Below are 24,723 nucleotides of genomic sequence, written 5' to 3' on the forward strand. Positions count from 1 at the left end.
TATGCCAGCAACCAAGCACACCTTATCATAAATAGCTTGCTCTTTCTGGAATTTTTCTTGCACAAAAAACTGTAAGCAATAATAATAACAACAACGAAAAGGAACTTAAAGTAGGATGTGACTTGGAGAATCTTGATATTAATACTTTTTTGGGGGCTTTGTCCCCACTTCCATAGAAAAAAAAAGCTTTATCTACCAAATGCTTCCACCCTTCAGACTCCAACCATAAAAAGCCTTCGAGGATGGCGTCCAAGCTCACCATCTGACAGTTCTATCTTCCATCCACTGCTTGTGATTCCTGAAAAAATGGCTTCACAGGTACAACATGGAGGCGCTTGGTTGCCTGTCCCGGTGGTGGTGATAGTGCAGGTAGCGTTCGCCGCGATGAACGTGCTCACCAAACAGGTTCTGGACGCCGGAATGAATCGGTTCGTCTTCATCACTTACCGGCAGCTCGTCGCCACCATCTCCGTAGGCCCAATTGCGTACTTTGCCGAAAGGTGATGCAGCTTATAATCTTCTTGAACTCAAATGTCAATCAAACTGTGTGTGTGTGTGTGCGTACAATCTCACTTAGTATATATGATTGTTAATGAATTCTGCTTTGGTATATAACTCATGAAGTTGACAGAAATGTATCAGCAGCTTTTCGAGTCTTCGACACTGAACTGCATCAAATTAGATAATAGATTTTTCATTGATCAGTGATTTCAATTACAGTGGTGGAGCTAGAAAAAAAAATTTGGATAGGCAGAAACATTGAGGGGGTGGTGTGGGCAGCTCCCTGCACCAGCAAATATGTGGTTCTACCACTGATTTCAAAGTTTAGCTCATGGCTACGGTTCTCATGACTTCTTATGTTTAATTCAATGCTTGGGTGACACTCCAAAGCCGGTTTTCTGGAGTGTTCGGGTGCCATCAAAACTAAGTTGTCATGAGAAGTGAAAAACCTAGTTCTACTTTAGGTTATTCAAACATCATCAGGTGTTTTGTATGTGTCACCCAAACAAAATAACCAAGTTTCTAAAATTCATTAAAAAAATTGGTTTTACTAAACCTTTTTTTTTTTTTCAAAACTGGGGGTTAAAAGAGGGTGTCATGCAAACGCTCCTTTAAAGTCCTCATATTCTACAAGCTCATATACATACTACTTGGAAACTAGATCTTAGCTACCACTTGCATATATAAGGGGGTTACGGGGCAGTTTCTTTTGAATTTTTCTCGCTTCTAAAGATTATAGCTTCGCATTGTTATTTTATTGACACCAGACCACTAAATGGGTCACACTCTATATAACAACCCAACCCACTCCTGGGCTTGGGCCCCTGATTCAGTGGATTCCAACCTGCCTCCTAACAGTTTCGGCTTCACTCTCAAAAAGAATAAAAATCATGACAATCTTTTCATCAATGACCCCCTTTATAAACCCTTGAAGATTCTTCATAACCGCCGAAATGCATGAGAATATGTGCCATGCATACTTGCTGTACTAGATCAATGTGAGAGGATGCCATTTTTATGTTCATTGTGAGAGGAATTGCAAACGTCATTAATCATTGATTTTGACAAGAGATATTATGGGCGCATGATTTAGAATCTACAAGAAGGATAGATGTAGTTTTCAATGTTTTTCCTCTTTTGTTGGATTTTGTTTTATCTAGCCATTTCTCAACGGCTTAAATGATGGTCAGACGCTACTTGTTTACCATCGCACTAATATTGAACTACTTTTGATGGCAACGCTGTCATTCTTTCTGCAGGCATAAGAGGCCCAAGCTGACTGGCAGCATCTTCTTGCTGCTTTTCTTGAGTGCTTTGCTTGGGTGAGAGATCTTAAATCTTCAAATCTACCACAATCCTGTACATTCTTGTAGTGCTTATTATATGGTTATATTCTGTCTGCATGTGCGTATGTGTGTGTAAGAACGTATATATTCCGAACTACTTCGGTGAGGGACAAAAACCGAGCTCTTTCAAATAGACTATTGATATATAATTTCTGATGTGTCATCCAACCTTATAGGTAGTAGTTTAAATTTAATTTGGTAGGAAGCATAAGTTAATTGTTTTTTAGCTTTGTGTTTTCAATCATCAAAAAATTTAACGGCTCGTGGAACACAAAATTTTTTTGTATTCATGAAATAACTGAATTAAAATATATTTTGTAATAAATCAGTAACCACAAACAAATTAGCACCTGTTTTTTTTTTGTTTAAAAAGTTTTTAACATGAATTTAGCTTTCAATATAATATATATATATAACATTTTTTTTTCGCTAAAGATGACACTATCACTGGCTAGTAACCCTATTAACAAAAGGCAAAAGGGTTTAAAGATGAAAAGAGAAAAGGCTGCAAGATCGAGCTCTCAAGAGTACAGCTTTTAAAATATAGTTATGATTGAGATATGACCATGATGAAGACTCCAAGAGCAACATAGATGTTGGTGATGCAGCATAATATCGAGCCATGGCTGAGCCATTTTTAGTTTTTGTTTAAAAAAAAAATAAGAGAAGAATCTATGTTAGCTCGTTATCATATTGTCTAGCATTTTATTTATCTCGGGCTTTGCATTTTAAGGCAGTCATCCAAAGAGTGCTTCCTGAATTATTGACTACTATTTTTTTATCAATAATAGAAGCCACCCACAACGAGAGTTGGAAGCTGCCTCCCCTGCCTTTACATCCTTTCTAGCTTCCTTCCCATCTTCTTGAGATAAACATGTATAAACTTATGAAGTGCTCCAAACCAATCATTTTTCATTTGAAAAAATGTGCGTCCCATAAATGTAGTCGCAATATTCATGCATTTACACTTTGCCTTGAAAGCACGAAAGGGTTTTGACGAGGAGTTTTGGTTGTGCAGGTTGACTCTTACTCAGTACTTCTTCTTCTTCGGGCTGCAGCACACCACCGCTACATTCAGCTGCGCCTTCGTCAACATGATCCCTGTGTTGACCTTCATAATCGCACTTCCGTTTGGGTACGTGCATTATGTCAACTGATTTTGATCCCCACTTTATTTCTGCAACTCATCTGATCAGATCCGTCTTTCTTAAACGCCAAATCCACCATAACTTAAAATGGCAACTCCGGTTTGGGTTCGGCCGCAGACGCGTACATATATCATACCACTTAATTTAGGGTAAAAAATGGGACTAGTTAAGTTCTTGCTACTTAGACAAAATATGAACATGGTAATTAGCATGTTTTTGAATGCTAGTTTGACATTGCAATGGAAGAGAACCCTTTTTCTTCTACTGTTTGTTAGGGAAAACTGCTTGGGTGTAAAACTCCCAAGGCCATAGCCTTGTACCCCTAAGGTTCTTGTTTGCTTCGAAATATGGGTAGATCTACAGTATGTCTTTCAACTCGGGTATCATGCATGTCATCATTTGCAGGAAGAAAAATAATACACTGAGTAGGATGAACTGACTTACTGCATGGTTGTGCACTCCTTAAGGCTAAATACTAGTTAAACTTAAATGTCTATTTGGGTTAACATAAAACATGAAGCAATTTAAGCTGGTTTCATGAAAATTAAGTAATGATTTTACTACTACTAAGATTTTGATGTTGTAAGATTTATCAAATTTTTTATGATTAGAAAACATTTTAAGCATGAAAAATGATTGGCTTAATATATGTTTTCTATTAAATTTCTTTTAAGATCATACTTAAAAGTGTTTGCTATTTCCTTTTTCTCTATTTAGGGCTGTAGATGGCGTAGGCACCTTTCCGCTCCACCCTAAAAAAAAGTTTACTTGCTGTCACTCTCTGTCGTTCTCTTCCTGGCTGCAACCACCTAGAGAAAGTGTGGTCATGCACCTTTCAGCTATGCAATATTCGGCCATCTTTCTTTGCATGCTCCTGCATTCCTTGTCTTTTCAATCTCATTAGAAAAAGCAGCTTTCTGTATAAATAATTAAACTCAGAGCCAGAGGGCACAACTAGCTGGCTGGATATATAGTGCGCTTCTCTCTTTTCCCTTTTGATCATTTGGGTAGTTCCCAAAGAAGATATTGGAAAGGAACATGAGACAAAGTGCCAGAACTCCACACTGTTCCTGTCTTTGGATCCACCAAAGAAAATTGTGGTGGTGCGCATCCAGCAAGGCCTAGCCTGCCAGTGTCCAACTAGTAACTGGCCTGGCAGAACAAGCCAGACCCAGCAGCAGCCTCATAGCCCCACAATGCAAGTCCTTTCCCAGAGCACCAAACCAAGATAAGATTGGCTATTCAATCTAGTGGGGAGTCAGAAATTTGGGTCACAAGTGGCAAAAACAAATGTAGATTTTCAAGTGAGAGGGGACAAAAAAGGGTCGTCTCCCTGTTTGAGGAGTCAGGGCAGTAACTTGGTTTTAGTGAAAAGTGCATCCACTTGTTAGTGCAAATTGTAAGGATAGTAGGACTTAAGGTTCAATGAGCAAACGTTCTTGTTAGCGCAAATTACCATAGATTGTTCATCCCCAGCGCAAATTACCATAGATTGTTCATCCCCAACTTGCACTTGTATGTGCGTGTGGGGTGCATGTCCCTAACATGAAGACCAAAAAAATAAGTACAATAATTTTTCTATTGAATCATTTGATCGATGCTTTTCCTAAATTGTGTACTTTTATTATCTCTCTCTCTCTCTCTCTCTCTCTCTCTCTCTCTCTCTCTATATATATATATATATATATATATATATATATATATATATATATATATATATATATATAGTAAAAGTTTCAAGAACACCATGTTCTTATTTCAAGAAGCATGAGGTGCTTATAGGTATTGTTTTTATATCCAATAATTAAATGGTAGTCGTTTCTTAAAGCAAGAACATGTACTTTGGAAACATGTGTCGTAGGAATTAATTATGAGTCTTGATTCAAATTTTTTAATGAAGGGAAGGTGTGGGGAAGACAGCACATCAGCATTCAAATTTTAATTTTGAGTCTTGCATTTGTTTGATATACAGCATGGAAACTGTGAACATCAAAAAGATGGCAGGGGTGTTCAAGGTGGTGGGCACAGTGGTCTGTGTTGGTGGCGCAATGCTTCTCACTCTTTATAAAGGCAAAGCGCTGACTCACCCCTCAGCCAATTTGGTACAACAAGCTTCAAAGAGTTTGGTTGAATTGCAGAAGGGTTGGCTTCTTGGTTCCCTCTCCTTACTTGGAGGCAGCTTTGCCTGGTCATCGTGGTTCATAGTGCAGGCTAAGATTGCCAAGTCTTACCCTGCTCTGTACTCCAACAATGCTATTGTCTCCCTGTTAAGCTGCATCCAGTGTGCTTCTTTCACTTTGCTCTTCCACAGGGACCCCTCTTTATGGGCACTTCGAGGAAGACTCCAACTTATCACAATCCTTTACACTGTAAGTTGCAGTTTTCTTCACCAATATACTATAGTAAGCCATATATATGATATATGATAGATTCGATGGTTATCTCAAAGTATATATTTAACAAGAACTGATACCCAAGTAGAAACTTGCATGTGTCTGAAACTCCCAACCTCTATATGGGAATTCAGAATGGAAATTTTCATGTGTACACTTTAAGTGGCATCCACCACAAGCCTTCTGAGCCACTGACAGCCCGGGCACATTTCCAAATTGCAGCCATCTCAAACGCCAACGTGAGAAATGCAGTTCCTGGGAAAGTAACTCTTGGGATCCATCCACCTTTCCGTGCATCATCTTTCTAGTACCTTTTTCAATGCCACTTTCCCAAGTTTATGTCCACTTACAAAAGTAGTTGGATTGAGCTTTCTTTTCCCAGAAGCCTAAGAAAGTGGTGCTTCCTCGTGTGTACGTTATGCCCTGCAGCTGTTTGTCCTTTGCAGCTATTCTTAAAACCAGTCCTCAAACTTTTGAAAGACATAGATTACCGAGTCAGCTAAAAGAAACTTGCTACTTTTTTACCTTCTTCCTGTTTGGTAACTTCAATTTCAACGCAGTAATAAGAAGCTGAATCCCTGTATCTTGCATCACCTCTAGCATGGGTGAGATTCGCAGATTTTAGGTGGTTGAGGCACACAGGACAAGTCATTCACTTTTTGATGGAGTCTAGTGGATGAAGAGAGGATCCATTTCTTTTGTTTTCTTTTTCTTTTTCTTTTTCTTTAAAAGAAACTTTTAAAGTCTGAGACTACTCGGTAGGCCTGATCGCTGAAAGGAAAAGCCCCGGTGAGGCCTGTTCTGCTCGCGTTATGAGCATAGTGCCATGAAATGACTCTGCGTCGCAGGGTCCCTCGATCACCGCGCCTTATGAGGACAACAAACAAGTGGCAAGATTCCTCCGACTACCACTCTCATGCTGCAAATGGCGCAATCGTTTTACTGATTAAGCGGCCAATTTGCGCGTGCACACTCACACACTCTTAAGCGTGCAGAAAGAAACGGGATGATATTATTTGTGGGGCTAACGTTCGACTGGCCTAAGTTTTCCACTGTTTGGTGAACACAGGGAGCTGTCTGCTCTGGGCTGGCCTACATCATGATGGCATGGTGTGTGGAGAAGAGGGGCCCTCTCTTCACTGCTGCGTTCAGCCCTCTCATTCAAGTGGTTGTGGCCATTATTGAAGTCCTCTTCTTGCATGAGCAGTTGCACCTAGGAAGGTCAGACCTCTCCTCCCTTCTTCTCATCAATTCTCCTTGCGCCTTCTTCATGCCTGTAATTCCATTAACTCTTGACATCAGCTGAAAATGAGATGGTATTCACATCAACTGATGGATGGTCAATCAACTTGATTTATTTGCAAATGGAAGCTCTATGTGGTTGCAAAAAATCTGTTTAAAAATTGGAGCAAAATAATTTAATACTGGGTGTGCCTCTTTATATGTAGGAAAATTAAAAGATCCTTACAACTTTGTGTTTTTGGGCAAGACAGACAAATTTATCTATTTCTTCCTCATGAATGCTCATTATTGATCCTGTTGCTTGGTTGTATCTCTATTACTTGGTTGTGACCCTCCTTTGTTTTTGGTCACGTGCAGTGTCATAGGGTCTGTTGTGGTGGTTATTGGTCTTTATTTGTTGTTGTGCGGGAAAAGCAAAGACAACGAGTGCCGCACAGCAAAACAGACGCAAGCCATCAATGAGAATCCAGCAGCAGAGCTGGTCTGATGTTAAAATTTGTCTTTTAACCTTCTTTGGTCAAGCATGTATATTAGTTGAAGTGCCATTATCAACTGTTTTATACGGAAGGATGACCGGCAAGATGTTCCTATTTTCTATGCTGACTTTATCAATGTATGCATGTTGCAGAATATGAATTTGAAAATGCTCTACCAGTCTCAATTTGTGCAAAACTGAATTAATCCAATCTTAAATAAGAGATAAATAAATTCAGCCCTTCTGCCATTAAAGAAAAAATTATCTTCTACACAAATAAAAAACCATCAAGGGCCATTCGGATTGAAAACACAAAAGGAAAGGCCATGGCCCAAGAAATCCATGTCCCTCCTCACTACCCCTCACGAACTGAATCCATCACAAAAGCATAGAAACAGATTGAAGTCGCTCATGCTTCATCTACCGAGCCCATGGCCCCCTGCATGATTCTGTTTCCTTGCCAAGAAGTGTTGCATTCATTTCATATTTCGGGCCAGCCTTTTTTCTTACTCAAGCTTCATCTCTTCAAGGCCTTCGACACTAAGGTGATATCCTTCCCCTTTGAAACAATAGACTCAATGAAATTCCATCAACAATCAATTCGTCGGTCAAGCTATTAATCTGAAAGGCTATTGTTTTTGTTTCAGTTGGCAACAGGCAAGGTGAGTTACTTCACCTGCAGCTCGGGCGTCATTAAGGATGCCCATTGTCGCCCATAAACTCTCAAAACCTTTTGTTTGAAAAAACGAGCAAGAACTATTAGGGCAGGCAGATGAGCAAGAAAGAACTCCCAAGCGAAAGCAACAAAAAGGAGATACCATTGTTATCAACATCATCTCTGGCCGCTGTTCTGTAGAATTTGTCATTCTTATGGAAATTAGCCCAGTTGATAGGCATAATTGAAAATTTTGGTTTGTGTCCTTAAAGCACCAAAGAACTCCGAAGCAGAAGCAACAAAAGAAGATACCATTGTTATCAACATCATCTCTAGCCGCTGTTCTGTAGAATTTTCGTTGAGGTTAAGAAGCCCAGTTGATAGGCATAAACGAAAATTTTGGTTTGTATCATCGGAAGGCACAACTATCCACAGTGAATTTTCTGTTTCTTGATATGCTATACAGATTAAACTGCACAATTTGCAACCTAAATCTAAAGTAAAAAATGCATGATAAAAATTTCTAAACTAGCAAGTTAAGCAGTCCGAAGAGATCCTCTATTGCAGTGTGGCTTCCCAGGATCAATATTCATTCCTTTTGTTCTAATTTATAGGAAGAGGAGCTCCATCCTCCCCTATCTCATCCTTATCATCTTTGACGGCGAGTGCAATTAGTAGTATCAACAATGGGTAGTTGATGGTGATAAGTGACCAGTTTATCATCAATTGGTATAGTAACGGGGTCTTGTGAGCATCTACCTGCCAAGCTACTGCTGCACCTGCGCTCTGTACACCTTTGTAAAATCCACTGTACTTACCATTTCAAAGACCATAAGTCAACAACATGCTAAAAGTGCAGCTTGAATCATTCTACAGACGCATTAAGAGAAACTCAAATTTGATTTACAATTGCGAGTTAAGCATATAAATTTTGTACGATTAGATTATTTATTTCAAAACCCATTTCTCGAGGGGGCTATGGCAGATGAAGCAAAATTTGGTGTGACATCACGATGTCAGAGGACTTTAAGCTAAAGAATTTGTCGACCAAATTTCAAAGTACTCAATTTTGGCAGCACTTCCCAACTTAATGTAATTTCCAGCTCAGATCAAACTTATCCTTTTAAAACACACTATATAACATCAATTAACAGAGAATGTTGCAACAAATTAAGTTAGTACCTCAATGCTGAGGACAAAGGAATCCCAGAAAAAAGGTTCGTTGTTCAAAGAACTGAAGTAAGCCAGTCCTTCACTATTTAATATAACCACGAGTCCAAATCAAATTCGTCTTTTCACAAAAACCATGACCCCTATCAAATCTTTTGCCAAGATGAAGAACGCAAACCAGATAAACCTCAAGCTGAACAAAGAAAAAAAAAAAAAAGGTACCTGCTAAGAATCTGAGTATCGTCAGCCAGTGCTCCAATTACCCAATAACACAAGCTCTGAAACATGGCATCCAATAAACCGTAGCAGAAGTAGAGTGAAATGGCCCCATGAACCTCTTCCCATCCTTAAAATCCAACAATTCTGGCTTGTTATCCAAAGAATACTGCAATTGCTTTGCTAGTCCGCCGGCCCAAACCGCTGCGGCCATGACCGCAACAATCCCAACTCCAACAAAGCCCCTGGTTCTGCGGCTTCTGAAACTGAAGTCCAGCAAGCACCCTATTCCAACAGATCCCAACATCTGAGCACCCCAATAGAACACGTTATTCAGACCTCTGGTCCTAAGATTGAACAACAAGCCATTCACATTGTTGAATTGGTAGCTATAGAAGAAATTGCTGGCCCATGCTGCAGGGACGATCATCAACATCTTCCAATTCAGGAAGAGTTTCAGAATCTCCTTGGCTTCCTTGGACGGGTTGGAGTACTTAACAAACTCCAGGCGGCTGCCATCCTCACGAACTACCTTGTTTGGAGGTAGAATGGTGAGGGTGAGGAGTGCTCCCAGAGACATAAACGACATGAAAGCAATGTAAGTGCCATCGTTTACAGAAGGAGAAGTTCGATGGTAGTTCAGAACGAAGGGAACTAAACCACCGATGACACCACCAAAGTTGAAAACAGTCCAAAAGACGGAGATATAGGTGCCTTTCCGACCGAAAGGCGGGTAGGAGGTCATGATGGCACCTTGGCCAGCCCAGAGGAGCCCTGCACCAACGCCGAGGATGGCTCCGGCGATGACTGCAAAAGTCTGATCCTTCTGATGATTGTAGTAGAGAAAGGAGCCGACATAGATGACATAAGTGGAGCATCCGGCAAAGAGGGTGAGATGGGGGCCGAGGACATTATAAATGCCACCACCAAGGATGCCGAAGACAGCGAAGGTGGTGTACAGAGCAGTGTTGGCGTTGTTGGCAACAGTGTGATCAACCTGGCCGCCTCCACCCATGCCACTCAAGGCATTGAACATGCCTGGGCAGCAGAAGCAGACCAGGCCAACCAGGACTACCTGAGCTACTGGTGAGTTATAGCGAACGCCTTTGCTTTGGAAGTTAACAACACCTCCATCCTCTAAGCCACTAGCCTCCTCGGTTCCTTGGGTTTTCATGCCCATTCTGAGAGGCTTAGCCGGAATGGGGATTGGAGGGCAGAGGAGGACAGATAAAGAACTATTGGGGCATGAAATATGGGGCGTCTAGCAGTGATGAAGAAGATGGTTTCTGCACAAGTATTTCGTTTCTTTCCTTATGGGTTTGTTTCTGGCTGAGAGCAGATTTTTGCCGTGGTGACCTCTTCGAGTGAATCGCGATAATCTCCCTTTGGATTCCAAATGCGTGAAATGGGTGAGAATGACGGCGGTTATTGTTTCGAGGTGAGTCCCCGAGTAAGAAAGCATTTGGTTGGTAGATGCTGTTTTTTCCGTTTATTTGTTTATCAGAGCAATCAGAGACGTCGACGGGGTATCGATGCAAGAAGGATCAACATTAACGGATCTTAATCCGATTGCATTCACGGCTAAGCTAACACTAATTAAAACTTACAAAACGTTAGAACACAAGAGAAAAAAAAAAACAACAAACTTCTTCTTCAAGCAAATGAATAAGCTGAATGAAAGAACAAAGAAAACTAAGAACCAGCTTGCATTTCATTTCTTTCAATTTTCAACTGTCCTTACAAAATGAACCCATGTCCCTTTATATAGAGAAAGAGATGGATTGTGGATCTAGATCTATTTAAATGTATTGAAAACGAATTAGACCAGTTACACAAACATGGATCTAGTACATAGATATTTATATTCAGAATCAAGACTAAGATCCAAACAAAATCTAAAACATAAGACGGAACTTTAAACAAACTATTAAATCTGATTATATTCCAAGATAAGTTGGATCTGGATCTATCTGCTTGAGGCTCTGCATCAGGTATGGATCCGGTGTCTGCGTTGATCTCTAATTTGATTCCCCAGATTCAGAAAATCGGACAACCAATGAGAACGCAGTACTGATTCCAAATCCAGTGGAGAATCCAACATCATTAGTTGGATAAATGCCAACTCACTGATTGGATCTGGAAGCCTGGATCATGATCTAATTAGAACTGCTTTAGCGATGCCTAGAATGGAGTCGCACCTTTTAACCCGAGTGCTTGAACTGTAACTGCTCGTTTAGATTTTTAAAACCGAGGTGTTCTTTTACTATAAAAACTTAGTCTTCGAGACTTCAAGTAGGCGATATATAAGTGAACTAGACATCAGATGATGAAACTAGGCAGTGCAGTTGGTCATTCTACTTTTGGGGCTTTTTGCCCATTCTCTCTTGTGGTATTCAATCTAAACCAAATCATTCAAAGGAGCATAGCGTAGCTAGACTGGTTGTTAATTTGATCCTCATGAGTGTTATTTCTGCAAACGGTGGATGTGCAACACTTAGTTGATTAGTGTTTTGCTCTTCACTTAAGTGGAAAGGAGGAATGGCTTAGATGAAACTGAAAGAAAGTCGGTCCAGTAAAATTAGTATGGAATTTAAAGCGGTTTACCTTTTAAACAGAAATATTTAAGAGCCAACGCAAAGAATAACACCCTGTCTTCCAAATTAAACCAATCCGGAAAGTGATGATAAGGTAGGGAAGGCATATGCATTTTCTTTATCATAAAAGGATGTCATTATGTTAGATATTTATTGCTAAACAGAAATAGTTATCCAATTTTGGGGAGATGAGCGACTGCAAACATTAGGCTGTCGACTTTTTCAACTTGAACTGTTTTTTGCATAAAGGTGTCTAATGAATTTTTTTGTTCTTGATATTTACTGCCACTGAGACCCTTTTTTTTGTTTTTCTTTTTTGGCTTGTCCTTTGCTTTTCTTTTATGATAAAATGAACTGTTTTTCTGGATGCAAGCATTTAAACTTCCCTACTCAGTTAGGAAGATCGACTTGTGCATGCTCAAGTTCCAATGGGCAGAGAGCGAGGACAGGAAAAGGCAGCATTTGGTCTCATGGCAGGGTCTCTGTGACTGTAAGCCCAAGATTGAAGGTGTTGCTGGGCTAAAAGGCCTATAGCTGAATGGAATGGTGCTATTCTGGCAGGCGGATTGTGCCACATGGTGAATGTTGATGGTACAGTGAGGCGCTGGTCGGAAGGGAGGTACCTCTCTAATAGGAAGTCTGGTCTTTTAGACGCGCATGGAAAGGCTCCCGGACTTGGAGAAGCCTTGTCATGGCGGCGGCAGATTAAAGAGCTGACTCGTTCTGAGGTGGGGAACGGGCGGCGTATTAAGTTTTGGACTGATAAATGGCGTCGTTGCTATTCCTCGCGAATGTATTTCATTGGAGAATCAAGCGATTTTGGAGTCCCTCCCTGTGATGCCAAGGAAAGATATCACAATGCGGTTGCTGGTACCGAGGCTGTTATGGAAGCACTGGGAGATACCTGTTTTAGTGACAAGCATGATCAGATTTGTTGGGTTGACCACAGGAGAGGTACCCTTTCTTCGAATTTTTGATTACGTAAGGAAGAGAGGAATTTCTGTGGGATGGCGAGAAAGCATTAGGGATAGTAGGGCTCGTGCAAGGACCAGTCAGAATCGATTACCCACTTGGGTCAGGTTACAGAGATGGAGATCAGTTTAGCCAGCTGCTGTCTTCTGTGTAAAGCAGTAGAGAGTGATAAGCATTTGTTGGTGAGCTGTTACCAATTAATTTTGGACGAGGATGGTCAAGATTGGTCGTCTCCCGGTGCTACTTCATAAAAAACAAGAAAAGACTGTGATCTAGACACTATGGAGTTCTATTGTGCAGAAATTTAAGAGAAGAGAACAATTCCATGGTTGAAGGTTACAGGTGAGTTTAAAGCATAACTACAAATATCGTTTTTAAGTTTTAAACTGTGATGTTTTGTATGATATAAAGTGACAAAGTTGTTTTTAAAGAGAAAAAATAAAAATTTTACGTGAGTTTTAAATGAATCCTTTTAACAAGAAAAAGAAAATGACCGAAATCTTAAAAATAAAATACAAAAAATATGAAAATAAACATTTGGTAGCTAAGATCTGCAAAAAATACAAAAAAAATATGAAAAATGAGAAGAGGGAAAGAATGTAAAAACAACAGGAAAAACACCAATAAAATAGGCTTTTTGTTTTGGACATTTTCTTAAGAAAACGTTTTTTTTTTTACGTTTTATTTTAATGTTTTAAACATGTTTCATGTTTTGGCTACGGTTTAGAGTGGCTATGGTTTAAAGCCTGGCAGGACGTGAAATTTAAGCACAAATAGTTAACGGCTTGCTGCCGAACGTTTCATAGTTCGTCGGAAGGTCTGGTGATGGAGGAACCTTCTTGTTCATGAAAGATGCATGGCATTCAAGGGGGGGGGGAGTTTGCAGCACCTGACTTGCAAGTTTTGCAAAGATGTGTACGAAGCTATAAACTGGAGGTTGTGAATATTTGGTTGTTTACAGGAATAATCTGTAGAATGAGGAGAGTTCTGACAGTGGATGTAATGTTCTGATCGTTGTTGTTTTCAGCAGAGGAAAGAATGTTCAGGTTGGGGCCGGCTTACTCCTCCCTGACTCGCGTTGGGTGGCGGGAGCTTGCGAAGAGATGATTGAAGGTAATGACACAGCTGAATTTAAGCAGCTGTGGTGGGGCCTTTCTGTTGTTAGTAGGGAGTAGAAATTGCAAGTTCTTTCTAACAATCACAGCTGAAGACGAAGACGGCGTAGTGCCCTTTCTGGTCAAAGCCCGTGGCCTAAGAGATGGCATGCGTCGCAGGAAAGGATGGTGAGTATACAAGTCGTTCAGTAAGAAGCGAACATTACTTTGCATGTTCAATGTGGTCACTACCCTGCATTATAGAGAAACACAATATTGCATGTTTAGACTCAAGTGTAGCCACTAGTCCGCATTAGAAAACATGAAGACTGGCATGACAGCTAATGAACCACACAAAATTGCTGACACCAATAAATTTTACAGCACCGAAATTAAACAGATCTTCTATCGTTGACACAGTAGTAGAGCTTCACTGGAAAAAAACAAAAAAGTCAAGAAAACAGGGAGAAGCAGGGGAGAGAAGAAAAAAGACAAGTTGCACAAGAACCTGTAGTTAGGAATTATATCGAAATCCTCCTCATACCATCAGTGCACAAGAGAAAAAGTTCTATATGTGCTGGCACGTGCAGGTGTATGCAAACATAAATTAATTTCAGGTTCAAGCACCAATATAGCCGAGCCAGAAAAACAAGGGAAACTGCGCCAGAGCAACAGAGAGCAGAAAGTAATGATATCTACTAGCGTCCTTGTCATAACTTCTTCCTGGCGCAAACAACGTTCTCTTCAGTGTCTTCACCAACAGAACTCCCATACAGAAACATGTCCACGGCATCACAACATAATATGAATAACTCCAAAAAATTTTTGCCAGAACAGACAGAGATACGCCCACAAAAGCATATCCTCCATATGCAACAATATCCAACACGGGGGCCACACCAGTCCCTAAGAAATATATGACTGTTTTCAGTAGCAAGATCTGCAGAAACCAGCCAATCAACCCCTTCGAGAACTGCAGGGCCGTCGCTTCAGGACTAAATCTGCAAAACATTAAGTCATTAGCATCAGCAAGTTTACCTCCAACATCAAGAAAAGGGATAGGGGCTAAAGAGACCACTGTTCTTACTTTCCAATACGACCCATAGCAAAGCCAGCAAGAACCACATAGGTACCAAATGCCATTAAAGGAATGTATAGATCAGGCGCATTGATATCGTAAATAGGAGGCTTATATGACAGTTTTCCACCCACATTCTCTCCTATCCTTGTCCATTGACCCTGGATTGTGAACATACAAGAAAGATAGATCGTTATCCAAGTCTTGACAAAGATTAGCACATTACTCCTCTCATGACAACTTACCCTGTGCAGAAATGGAGCAAGTATGACCCTCAATTTGTTCCTCACGTATTGATTATTTACTTGAAAGTAGTATTGTGGATCTGAAAAGTACTTACTTATCTGCAAATCAAACACAAATCGATAGAAAAATAGAACAAGATGCTTCAGCTAAATGAACTGCATATAGCAAACATAAATTCATGTAGCAGCATAAAAATTAGACGCACATTGCTTTGCACATATTCAGAGCTGGAGCCCAGAATTTTTTCCCCATATGCACCCAAACCACTTCTTATGATGCCTGGTCCAGCTCCATAGAATGCGCTCCCCAACGGATTTGGTTGTTGAAGATTTGCTGACTGCCCAGGCACACCAGGCTGGTGTCCACCAAAATTGTCGTACATTTGTGTAACTTGATGGTGCAACCTTCAAAGATCAAAGGAGAAGGGTTCGCACCCAACATGAGACCACATCCAACGAATAACGAAGGCTATGCATAAACATGTAGATCCTCCACACATAAATATATCCAACAAAACGCATCTGCTGGATAGTCCTGTCTACTGACCAACATGGATGACCACAACAAAGGATGGTGTACTGTAACGCTATACACAGAGAGGAGCACTAACACTACAAAGCCGGCAGCACTAGTATTGATTACATTCATATGCAGTTGTACATGCATTCTACTTATCATGGATTGTTACGGTTTCAAAGCCAGGACAGTTCCCTTGAACCCCATAACTCATAGTTGACTCGTTCAAATGAGAAACCCATACCAGGTTATATGCCAAGTTAACATCTGACAGAGTAATATCTGAATTTTGACCTAGTATACGAAGAACATGTGCACAAGTGAACAGAGGGTTTAAGAAAGTTGATTGACTTTGATAGCACACAGGAGACAGCAAAAAATTGCCAGTCCTGTCTCCACATGTCCTCACCTTTATCTCCATCTCAGAAGTTGAAGTTTGCCCTCAAATAAAGGTTTGGGATCTTCATGTTGTAGGGATGAACTCTAGTTAAGGCCATGGGAGCAGAGAGAAATTTAGAAAATTAAGGGAGATAAATAAAATCCAGGTATTAGCAGAGAGTGAATGCCACTTATAGAAACCCATACTCTGTAGTCTAATTTTCAAATGGATTCCCCAAAAAAGAAAAATCGATAGTGAATTCATGGTTCACAATTTTCACAATACAAAAAATAGTGATGGTTCTTTAACAATGCGGACCTTGGGAAGTCTTTGAACAAGCCAGAAACAGAAAAGAGAATGAAGAAGATCTCAAAAGAACGGGGAAAGAAGGAAGATGGAGAAATTCCAGGAGCAAGGAGACGGCGTAAACAAAAACTGCACAAACTCAACAAGAATTTGACACCCGAAATCACAAATATTTCTTCAAACGCAAGAAACCAGAAGATAGACCAAAATGGAAAAAATTAATGCGCAAACCTTCTTCGTCGTTACACAGCATGCCCAAACAAGATTACGGTACAAGAACCGATGGAGAAAGCCAGAAAGGTCTCTTCTGTGGCAGATCTGGTTCGAACAAAGAGTTGGCTCTTAGTTAGAAACGTTCTAAAGGCCTTAGAGATCGCCTCTCTTGCTGCAAAAGAAACTAAATTTCCTTCCCGGTAAGTGCAACAGGCGGATTTTCTTAGCGACCAAGAATTCTAAATCGATTAAAACAATATATAAATAACAACTTTTGAAGAAAAAGGTCTTACAGAGATGCAAAGAGTTCAAATCTTGCTTGCGACTTGCGAGGAACGAGGCTCCACGGAGAAAATAACGAAATGCCCAAAACATCGCTCTGAGGAAGTGAAATGCCAAAGCGGGGCGTTGCTGCATGTCAAACGCGTAGCGCGGTAACAGAAGCGCCGCCTCACAAGGATTTTTTTTTTTATTTTAAAACTATTTTAAATTTCGTACGAGAAAAGCAAGTAGCTTGATGGGCCGATGCGTTTCAATACTCCGTATCGGTTAACAAACCGGTACATCACCGAACCAACACTGATGTTTTTGTTGGGTCAGCACAAGCAGTATTCATCTTACTGCTTAAAAAAAGTGGAACTTAAAAAGAAAGTGGAAGTTCTCATCCAATCATTTATCTTTTTTTGATATCTAGAAAATGCTGTCCTATCACATTTCAACATCCCAAAAGTTCAAAACAAAAATTGCTTTTATGTTGATGGTTTCCAATTGCCAAAATTGAAATGGTCTGCAAAAACTCAGTAAGCAGACACCGCAAGGAAGACAACAATAAGTTGTTGCTCCTCGTGTTTTAGCGAACTGGTAGTCGGTTTTCTGAACCAGGGCTGTGCACTGGGGCTCACAAGTCGAGTTCGGGCCCAGCTTGTGGGCAGCTCAAGACTGGGCTTGAGATCGGCTCTGACTCAAGTCGAGCTCGATCTCAAACTCGTCCAAACTTACGCTGCTCAGCTCGGGTAAGCTCCAGGCGAGCCGGATAAGCTAAACTCAAGCCAGCTAAGCATTAAAATTTCTTTTACCACACAAAACGCTGAATGAAGTCTGAAGTTTGACCAAATGATCAGTTATCTAATGGACGATCCTTAAAGCATTGTACCAAGCGGAAGTCCTATATTCAAAATTTTGAGAAATATTATTCTGCTGATAATTGAATGTTGCAATTAATATCTACAAACAGAAAACAGGGGAAAGGACATTGATCCATATGGTATTTGAACCGTCAATTAGCAGTAGTCAGGATGCAGCAGAGCTTGCAAATCAGCGATTTCCGTCTCATGCTTCAATTTCTTTCAGTTTCCATATTTTCAACTGTGGAGTGGCAAGGCATAACAAATCTTATTCTCAATCATCTTTCCCCAAGTGGCGGACAAATTACTGCATGTAGTCTGCAGAGGCACCCCCAATGTACAGCCCATGACATCATAATTGTTTCATTTGATGAATTACAGCTTGCGACACACTGACATTCCATCTCCAATAGGAACCTTCGTTTTGATTAGAAAGTTAAATAAAAAAAAAAAGACTATATTAATGAGCGATTCGAAAACACAATCAAAACTTAGTATGGTTTGTCGACTTACCACACTAACGGTGACGCGTTTATCATTGTAGACGAAATTATTGAAATCTCTAATAGCAATGGTTTTTGGATCATTCACCTGAGAAAACATCATGTTTCAAGCCAATTCAAAGCTAACAGGAAATGCCAAGAGTATCAATATCGGCTCACCGTAGGATCTGCAACTTTTCCGTGCCAGAGAACATTATCAATTACAATAACACCACCAGGCCTAACCTGCAAAGAAATAAGAGAATGCACCAACGTAAATGCCTTCTCAAAACTAAAGCTAGCGAAGTTACATCCACGTGAAAAATCAAACTCAATCCAAAAGACAACAAATAATCATTCAAGTTCGTCTGTTTTCCCAGACTGCCATGATACACCTGCAAGGTGTCATGTAAGAACGTCTACCAAAAAAGATTCTTGCAAAAGCCTAAACCTAGATATAGCACCACAAATTCTTATGTAAGAAATCAATTATACTGTTTCAAATCAGTCGTGCACAACATATACTGCCAGTACATATGGTGCACCACATGGAGCGTGGATCACGGATTCTTTATTTTCCAAGCATGTTTTTCAAATCAGACATCAGCTGCTTTCAGCGTGATTATCTAGCTAAGAATCAATTCTTAAATCTTTTTTCATGAACAAATGTCTTTCTAGTGTAATCATCTTCCCAAAAATCAACTCTTAGGTCTTTTTTCCATGAAGAAATATCTTTCAAGCCTCAAAAATTTGAAACTTCATGAGCTATTCATCTTTTAAAGTCCCTGAAATACCATTGTGAGGTATATCTTGTAGCTCAAACCAACAAAAGTGACTTCTACTAACAAAACAATATTAATATTCACATTCACCGCACCAACCTCTACAAATGCATATGCAGAAAGAGATTATTCTCTGTAGCATTATAAAATTGTCTGAATGCAAAGAGGTCATATGCAAGCAGATCGAAGGAGAAAGGAAAAAGAAAGACTGCCAAAGAAATTATTTATGCACTGTTCCTACAGAAAAGAGCATCTTCATACCAAACACAATAACATGGCTTTTAACTTCAAATTAAGTGAGGACTTTGTGATTGCAGAAACTGAAGATAACTTTTCATGCAAAAGCTCTAGTATAACCCAAAGCTGAAGTTTTCCCTGTACTTTAATCATAAAGGTTGAAGGATAGATATTTGTTCAACCAATCTCGCTTGAGATTACTAGTGCAAATGTATGTCCACATCTCCTAGATGACACAATTTAATCGAAATGATTTATCTTATTGAAAAGCGATAGACACATTTAAGCTGAAAAGTATTTGTTAATCTTTTCAACATTCAAGCAAAAGACAAAAATGTTCGAAGAATGGAAGATTACCAATTCTAGTAGCAATTCGTAGTACTTGTGGTAAAGTCTCTTTTCAGCATCCACAAAAGCAAAATCGTAGCTGCACAAATTTTTAGACCAAAGGAAAAATAGTAAAAAGAAATCCAACTGAGCCAGGATAACTAGCATATTGGAAGATCAAGAGATTGACAATGGATTTCTCAGTGGTCATGCATACAACCAAAATCCAGCTATTTACTCCTTACAAAAATCTACTTGGAGCACAACTGCGTAAAATTGTGAAAGAATGAATGCCAAAACTAACAAAGGAACCAACTGAACTAATCGAGTATGCCTTAAGCGTAGAGCAACTGGTACAGGTCCGCCATTCTAGGTCACGGGATTTCAAGAGTTGTGCTCAAGATGGTAGAAACCATTCCATGTTCAAACTATAGCTTGATTGAACTAGGGTTTTAACAGGAGGTAACCAAGAAGTAACCAAAAACGTTGCAAGTTTTGCTTCTCAAAAATTCCAGCACAGCCAATACAATGGTGTTTGGATGAGGTAATAGGGTCTGAAAGACCAGTTCTGTTCTGTTCCCAGGACAACTTAGATTCTGTATTTGGCCAATATTTTGGAAGGCATGTCCTCAAAAAGTATGCCAAACATTTGCAAAAGGAGATTCAAGGTCAAATGCCCTCTGCAGCTTGATTGAAGGAATGGTAAAACCAGATGTGAAATAACAGTCTCGACTATCAAGCCAAGCAGAAACTTGGTAGAAAGTAGGTAGACTCAAACAAGATCTAAACATGTGCACCTATCCAAATGATGAACAAATAATTGGATTCAGTATCCACAACACTTGAAATGCTATGTTGAAATCACCATCTGTAACAATTATTCATGCTTGAACACCACAGCTAAATACTTATTCATTTATGCCACATGATGAAGGATGCAATATATAAAGATAGAAATTGTATGTGTACATTCCAAAATACAACACTCAACATGCATGCAGACACAAATACAAGCTATAACATCCAAATATGCATGTTTACAAATAAACAAAATCAGAAATTATCAAGTTTCTCCAAGGCTAAAAGAAAAGCCAAAAAGCAGGTCTAACAAAAAAAAAGACAACTTTATTTGTTTACAAATAAAAAGTACATATATAAACATAGAATAAACAGTAAGCGAGAAGTTTAGCACGTGAAAGAATAAATGTCTTCCAGTATGATTGCATAACATAAAGCTTCACTAGTAACCTAATACACAAATGAAATAAATAATGTCTTTCGAGTGAAATGCATATTTGGTTTCTGAAAGCACATAATACCTGCCGGCTTCACCTTCCTTTATCATAGATTCTAACGAATCCACAGCTAGTGCATGCTTGACAGAAACCTAATATGAAATGAAACAACAATTTACAATAGCATTTCGAATAGAACATACACATGCAGGAACAAATATGGAAGAGTACCCTGAACAGACATTGTCTGCTTTTAACGCCTTGGAACACTAAAGGAAGGGCAAAATCCAAGAATTGTGGGGCAATGTCTGATTAAAGTCTTTAAACAAAAGAGCAGCAGCATAATTTTCCATTTCCTTTATTTAGCAGCAATGTTTCCCATTTCATAAAGAAAAAAAAAATTGTTTTCTGTTGAAAGATAAATGGTGCAAATGCAATTACTTCTCCGATCATAGTGTATCAGAAACTGAGATACAAGAGACCACAGAGGAAGCACCATCATCTGTCACTTCCTACACGAACCATAGCCACCACAATTGGCCATGGCTACTTGAAGATGCTCTTTTCCAGGGAATTCTTAATAGAAAGTGGTGGTCAATTAACGAAATGAAATACAATGTGAAGAAAAAAATTTTAAATGCATTCTCCTTGTAAATATATAGAGAAAACAACAGGAACGTTCATAAAATCTATAAGCAAAAAAAATGAGAAATGCACATACATATATACATAAATGATAAGTCAAATGGAAAATAACAAGTTTTACTTGAAATATTATTATGAGAATATTGAGATTTCGTCTATTCAACAGCTTCCTGCAAGTAAATAAATAACATCTCACTGGTATTCGTCTATTCAACAGCTTCAGGGAGTAAACAAATAACATTTCACTGGTAGTTATTGACTATGCTATAAACCCATGAAATTCCAGATTTCTGCACATTAACAAAACAAGGACCATTTTAACAAGTTGAATTGCATTTCAAGAGGCAGTTATCAGTAGACCGCATAACATGAAATTCTCATACTTCTAAGAACATCCTTTGTGATTGGTTTCTGACATTAAAAAGGAATGCAACCATGATGACTTTGTTCCCTAGAAAAGTAAGTTTCCTTGATAACCTTGTGAGAAACACCAGCTCGCTCATAGTACTTCTCTGCAATTCTAAGGCACCGTTCATCCCTTTCACATGCGACCAAACGACCACTTTCCGGCAGGACCAGAGCGACGGCCAAAGAGGAGTAACCCTGAAACAATTGCATATCATATAGAAAATAATTTGCAATTATATTTTGTTCGAAACTTTTAAAAGCGTTGCCCCAAATATCCCCTACCAATTAACATAATAGTCAGAAGAACAAGCAAAATTAGCGCTCCATAGAACAGTACGATTAACAGTGTGGGCCTTTAATGAACTAGCTGCACTGCTCCAGCATCCAGCCAAGCATTAAGGTCAAAACAGATTGTTGATGAGTTACCAACCATGTAACTGATCTTCCCCATAATCGCATCTGGCCTCCATCTTCTATATAAGTCTCATGGGAAAAACTTGTGAAGAAAACATACCAGCTCTTAGTCGTTTAATTTTAAAGTCCAGACGATAGGATGTGGCCTTGTCCTTCTATCTTTCTCCAATTTCACATAATGATTATAAACTACGGAGCATGAGAAACGCCCTCTTGCCCAAAAAGATCTAAGAAGGCCAAGCAGCTTACCTAGTTAATAGGGAAATACTTAGTTAAAACTTATCGCGCTAGTCTTAGTTTTGCAGCGTCGTTAGTTCACTTAGTGCTGTTTCTGCCATGATTTGGTGATACGGAACATTTCTACATACATGAAGCCAAAATTAGAGAGGGAGGTCCATAAGTTACCTACAGTATAAATACCAACTTCTATACAACGCTGCGCCCCAAGTATTTGAACAAGCATAGCAAGGAGCTGTGCTTGGTCAGGAGACACCTACAAGAACAAAGCAGAAAGGTCAAGCAAGAAAAGGTTAGCAACAATACGTAACCAAACAGATTGGATTCCCCCGAATTTAGATTAATTTCCCGGAGAAAAACGTGCCTGCATCTGACTACCTCGCAATTCCCCCGTCTCTTCACGAAGCTCCCTCAGAATCTGAAGGCAGAAAGTATCGCGCCAAATGAAGGCTAAACAAAAAAGATGAGAAAATGAAGAAAAAAATAACTCGTCGCAAGTGACAGGGAGAAAGCAAAGAAAAACGGATAAGTACCGCAGGTTCGCGAACGTTGTCGAGAATGTAGCGGTAGAGCTGAGGAGTGATGCTTATGACCTGCTTCTTCCCGTACTTCTCATCGTCGACGACAACAACCGCGTCGGAAAGCGTCTGGATCTTGCCGGATTGTGTTGCCCTAACCCAACAGCCACCGGATTTCCATCCAAGTACGAAGGTGAAGGGATGCGGCGCCGGCGGCGAACGACGAGAAGGGATTCTGCTGAACAGCACCGTTTCCGATGGGAACAGACGAGGAATGACAACAGGAAGAATGAAAGAGGGAGAAGCAGCGCGAACGGGTGGCCGGAAATAGGCCATTGAAGAAGAAGCGCGGGAAAAGAAGCAGCAACGTCGCAAAGCGCCGGAGTAAATGGTTCCCGGGAAGTTCCCGGCTTATCCGGGGATGCAAATGGATCGGGTCTCGTAGGACTAAAATAAATTCCACAGCACTATATCCATCAATGTTACTAGCGTCGGTTCAGGAAGCGATTAGGCGAGGCGGCGGTTTCTGCGAATCGGCCTATTCGCCAATTCAAGAGAAACGAACATATTAAAAAAACATTTAAAAATAAATGAACACGAACACAAACAATAATTTAATGAAAAATGAAATATACTCAGAAAATAATTGAAACGGGACGCATTGCCTTGCCTGAATCGGCCATTGAATGAATCCGTTTGCCATTGATTCGCTTTGAATCAGCGGATTCAGGTCGACTTAGACCACTATGTCAATACCATCGTATATAAAGGTCACTTGTCTATTAGATGTGTAAACATATCATCAAAAAAATGGAGATCTGAAGAGGTTTGACTGGCAACAAGAAAAGTTTTTTAATTCTCTGTTACAGATAAAATGAGGGATAGAAAGCAAAAGTTTTCTCCTTTGCAGGAAGAATGTGCGGTGATGACCTACATGAATCAACTATTTGGTTTTGACATCTCAAACACTTTAGATATATATCATATCTAGCAATGACACATCTTTGCACTTTTTTGTAGAATTTATTCTTATATTATGTATTATGACATAAATGCATAATAAACGTAATCAGATACTTTGAATAATTCATGATGGCTACCTTTATAAAACATCTCATACAGTGACTTGAAATTAAATATTTCAATTGGTAGTCAATGAATTATATGTATTGGGTGTGATTGTTGATACACTCGGGCTCAAGTTTTAGGTAATACATTATTTATATATGTTATGCTTTAATTATCTGATGATTCTTCTGTTTAACTTCATTGTGTTGAGATGTATCTACACATGGACATTATTGTCCAGACGGACCTGTTGAGGGGATAAGTATTTAGAATTTAAAAAATGGAACTTTATATTATTTTAATTTGCGTATAAAGTTTTTTAAAGGATCCTAATTGTTATTGGAAGGATTCCAGTATCTTGTCTAGAATAATGAAAAGAAGGTGTCTAGCTTCAACACGAAAACATCCTTTACACCATATAACTTTTTACAACAAAACTTGATCAGCGGGCGTGCGTTAAAGGCTCCTAATAGTCCTAGCAACAACCTCTTCTATCCTCATCCTCTAGTCTCCATCATTAGGGGCCAGTTTGATGGCAGAGAAGAATTTAACGTGGTAAATTTACCATGGTAAATTTTTCTGAAAAAAATTATAGGATGAAATTTCTCCTTCTTTCAATATGAGTCTCTGTTTGATGTACAGGAAGAATTTAACCTGGTGAATTTAATCATGTTTGATGCATGGTAATTTTTTGCAGAGTAA

General features: G+C 39.5%; 4 protein-coding genes across 8 annotated transcripts; 1 reads left to right on the top strand and 3 right to left on the bottom strand.

Annotated features, from left to right (window-relative positions):
- The first annotated feature begins 236 nt into the window (after nt 1–236).
- On the top strand, nt 237–7,227 carry LOC116262479 (WAT1-related protein At3g30340-like). Its single transcript, XM_031641897.2, has 6 exons — nt 237–500; nt 1,761–1,823; nt 2,866–2,982; nt 4,968–5,364; nt 6,458–6,609; nt 6,988–7,227. Exons 1-6 carry the CDS (start codon nt 307–309, stop codon nt 7,115–7,117), a joined length of 1,053 nt encoding a protein of 350 aa, XP_031497757.1. The 5' UTR covers nt 237–306; the 3' UTR covers nt 7,118–7,227.
- LOC116262633 (UNC93-like protein 1) lies at nt 6,525–10,588 on the bottom strand. Of its 2 annotated transcripts, none has more exons than XM_050079951.1 (2): nt 9,153–10,588; nt 6,525–6,662 (listed from the first exon to the last, which is right to left on the bottom strand). In XM_050079951.1, exon 1 carries the CDS (start codon nt 10,324–10,326, stop codon nt 9,190–9,192), a length of 1,137 nt encoding a protein of 378 aa, XP_049935908.1. In that variant the 5' UTR covers nt 10,327–10,588; the 3' UTR covers nt 6,525–6,662; nt 9,153–9,189. The 2 variants fall into 2 exon arrangements, with proteins under 2 accessions (XP_049935908.1, XP_049935907.1); XM_050079950.1 differs by lacking the exon at nt 6,525–6,662 and adding an exon at nt 7,768–8,568.
- Nucleotides 10,589–14,317: 3,729 nt separating this feature from the next.
- On the bottom strand, nt 14,318–17,194 carry LOC116262485 (uncharacterized). Of its 2 annotated transcripts, none has more exons than XM_031641914.2 (6): nt 16,838–17,194; nt 16,563–16,649; nt 15,336–15,534; nt 15,130–15,228; nt 14,894–15,045; nt 14,318–14,807 (listed from the first exon to the last, which is right to left on the bottom strand). In XM_031641914.2, the coding sequence occupies exons 3-6, from the start codon at nt 15,510–15,512 to the stop codon at nt 14,426–14,428; spliced, it is 810 nt and encodes a 269-aa protein (XP_031497774.1). In that variant the 5' UTR covers nt 15,513–15,534; nt 16,563–16,649; nt 16,838–17,194; the 3' UTR covers nt 14,318–14,425. The 2 variants fall into 2 exon arrangements, with proteins under 2 accessions (XP_031497774.1, XP_031497773.1); XM_031641913.2 differs by having other exon boundaries at nt 16,563–16,728.
- A 518-nt stretch (nt 17,195–17,712) lies between these two features.
- LOC116262481 (uncharacterized) lies at nt 17,713–23,491 on the bottom strand. 3 transcript variants are annotated; one of them, XM_050079952.1, is made up of 9 exons: nt 22,969–23,491; nt 22,800–22,853; nt 22,608–22,691; nt 21,854–21,979; nt 20,816–20,883; nt 19,527–19,596; nt 18,331–18,396; nt 18,182–18,230; nt 17,713–18,085 (listed from the first exon to the last, which is right to left on the bottom strand). In XM_050079952.1, the coding sequence occupies exons 1-8, from the start codon at nt 23,287–23,289 to the stop codon at nt 18,219–18,221; spliced, it is 801 nt and encodes a 266-aa protein (XP_049935909.1). In that variant the 5' UTR covers nt 23,290–23,491; the 3' UTR covers nt 17,713–18,085; nt 18,182–18,218. The 3 variants fall into 3 exon arrangements, with proteins under 3 accessions (XP_049935909.1, XP_031497766.1, XP_049935910.1); XM_031641906.2 differs by having other exon boundaries at nt 18,182–18,259; XM_050079953.1 differs by having other exon boundaries at nt 18,182–18,259; nt 22,800–22,885; nt 22,969–23,105.
- Between the last annotated feature and the right edge of the window lie 1,232 nt (nt 23,492–24,723).

Source organism: Nymphaea colorata, chromosome 10, assembly GCF_008831285.2.
Source record: "Nymphaea colorata isolate Beijing-Zhang1983 chromosome 10, ASM883128v2, whole genome shotgun sequence".
Taxonomy (NCBI): domain Eukaryota; kingdom Viridiplantae; phylum Streptophyta; class Magnoliopsida; order Nymphaeales; family Nymphaeaceae; genus Nymphaea; species Nymphaea colorata.

Excerpts from the sequence above, each read along its gene's own strand:
- LOC116262485 (XM_031641914.2), bottom strand. The coding sequence starts at position 15,512 with ATGTACGACAATTTTGGTGGACACCAGCCTGGTGTGCCTGGGCAGTCA. Across the intron at positions 15,229-15,335 it reads CTGAATATGTGCAAAGCAAT|ATAAGTAAGTACTTTTCAGA; the intron begins GTGCGTCTAATT and ends TTTGATTTGCAG. Across the intron at positions 15,046-15,129 it reads TTGCTCCATTTCTGCACAGG|GGTCAATGGACAAGGATAGG; the intron begins GTAAGTTGTCAT and ends TTCACAATCCAG.
- LOC116262633 (XM_050079951.1), bottom strand. The coding sequence starts at position 10,326 with ATGGGCATGAAAACCCAAGGAACCGAGGAGGCTAGTGGCTTAGAGGAT.
- LOC116262479 (XM_031641897.2), top strand. The coding sequence starts at position 307 with ATGGCTTCACAGGTACAACATGGAGGCGCTTGGTTGCCTGTCCCGGTG. Across the intron at positions 501-1,760 it reads ATTGCGTACTTTGCCGAAAG|GCATAAGAGGCCCAAGCTGA; the intron begins GTGATGCAGCTT and ends TTCTTTCTGCAG. Across the intron at positions 2,983-4,967 it reads ATAATCGCACTTCCGTTTGG|CATGGAAACTGTGAACATCA; the intron begins GTACGTGCATTA and ends TTTGATATACAG.
- LOC116262481 (XM_031641906.2), bottom strand. The coding sequence starts at position 23,289 with ATGGCCTATTTCCGGCCACCCGTTCGCGCTGCTTCTCCCTCTTTCATT. Across the intron at positions 21,980-22,607 it reads TAGAAGTTGGTATTTATACT|GGTTACTCCTCTTTGGCCGT; the intron begins GTAGGTAACTTA and ends CAATTGTTTCAG. Across the intron at positions 19,597-20,815 it reads AAGGAAGGTGAAGCCGGCAG|CTACGATTTTGCTTTTGTGG; the intron begins GTATTATGTGCT and ends AAATTTGTGCAG.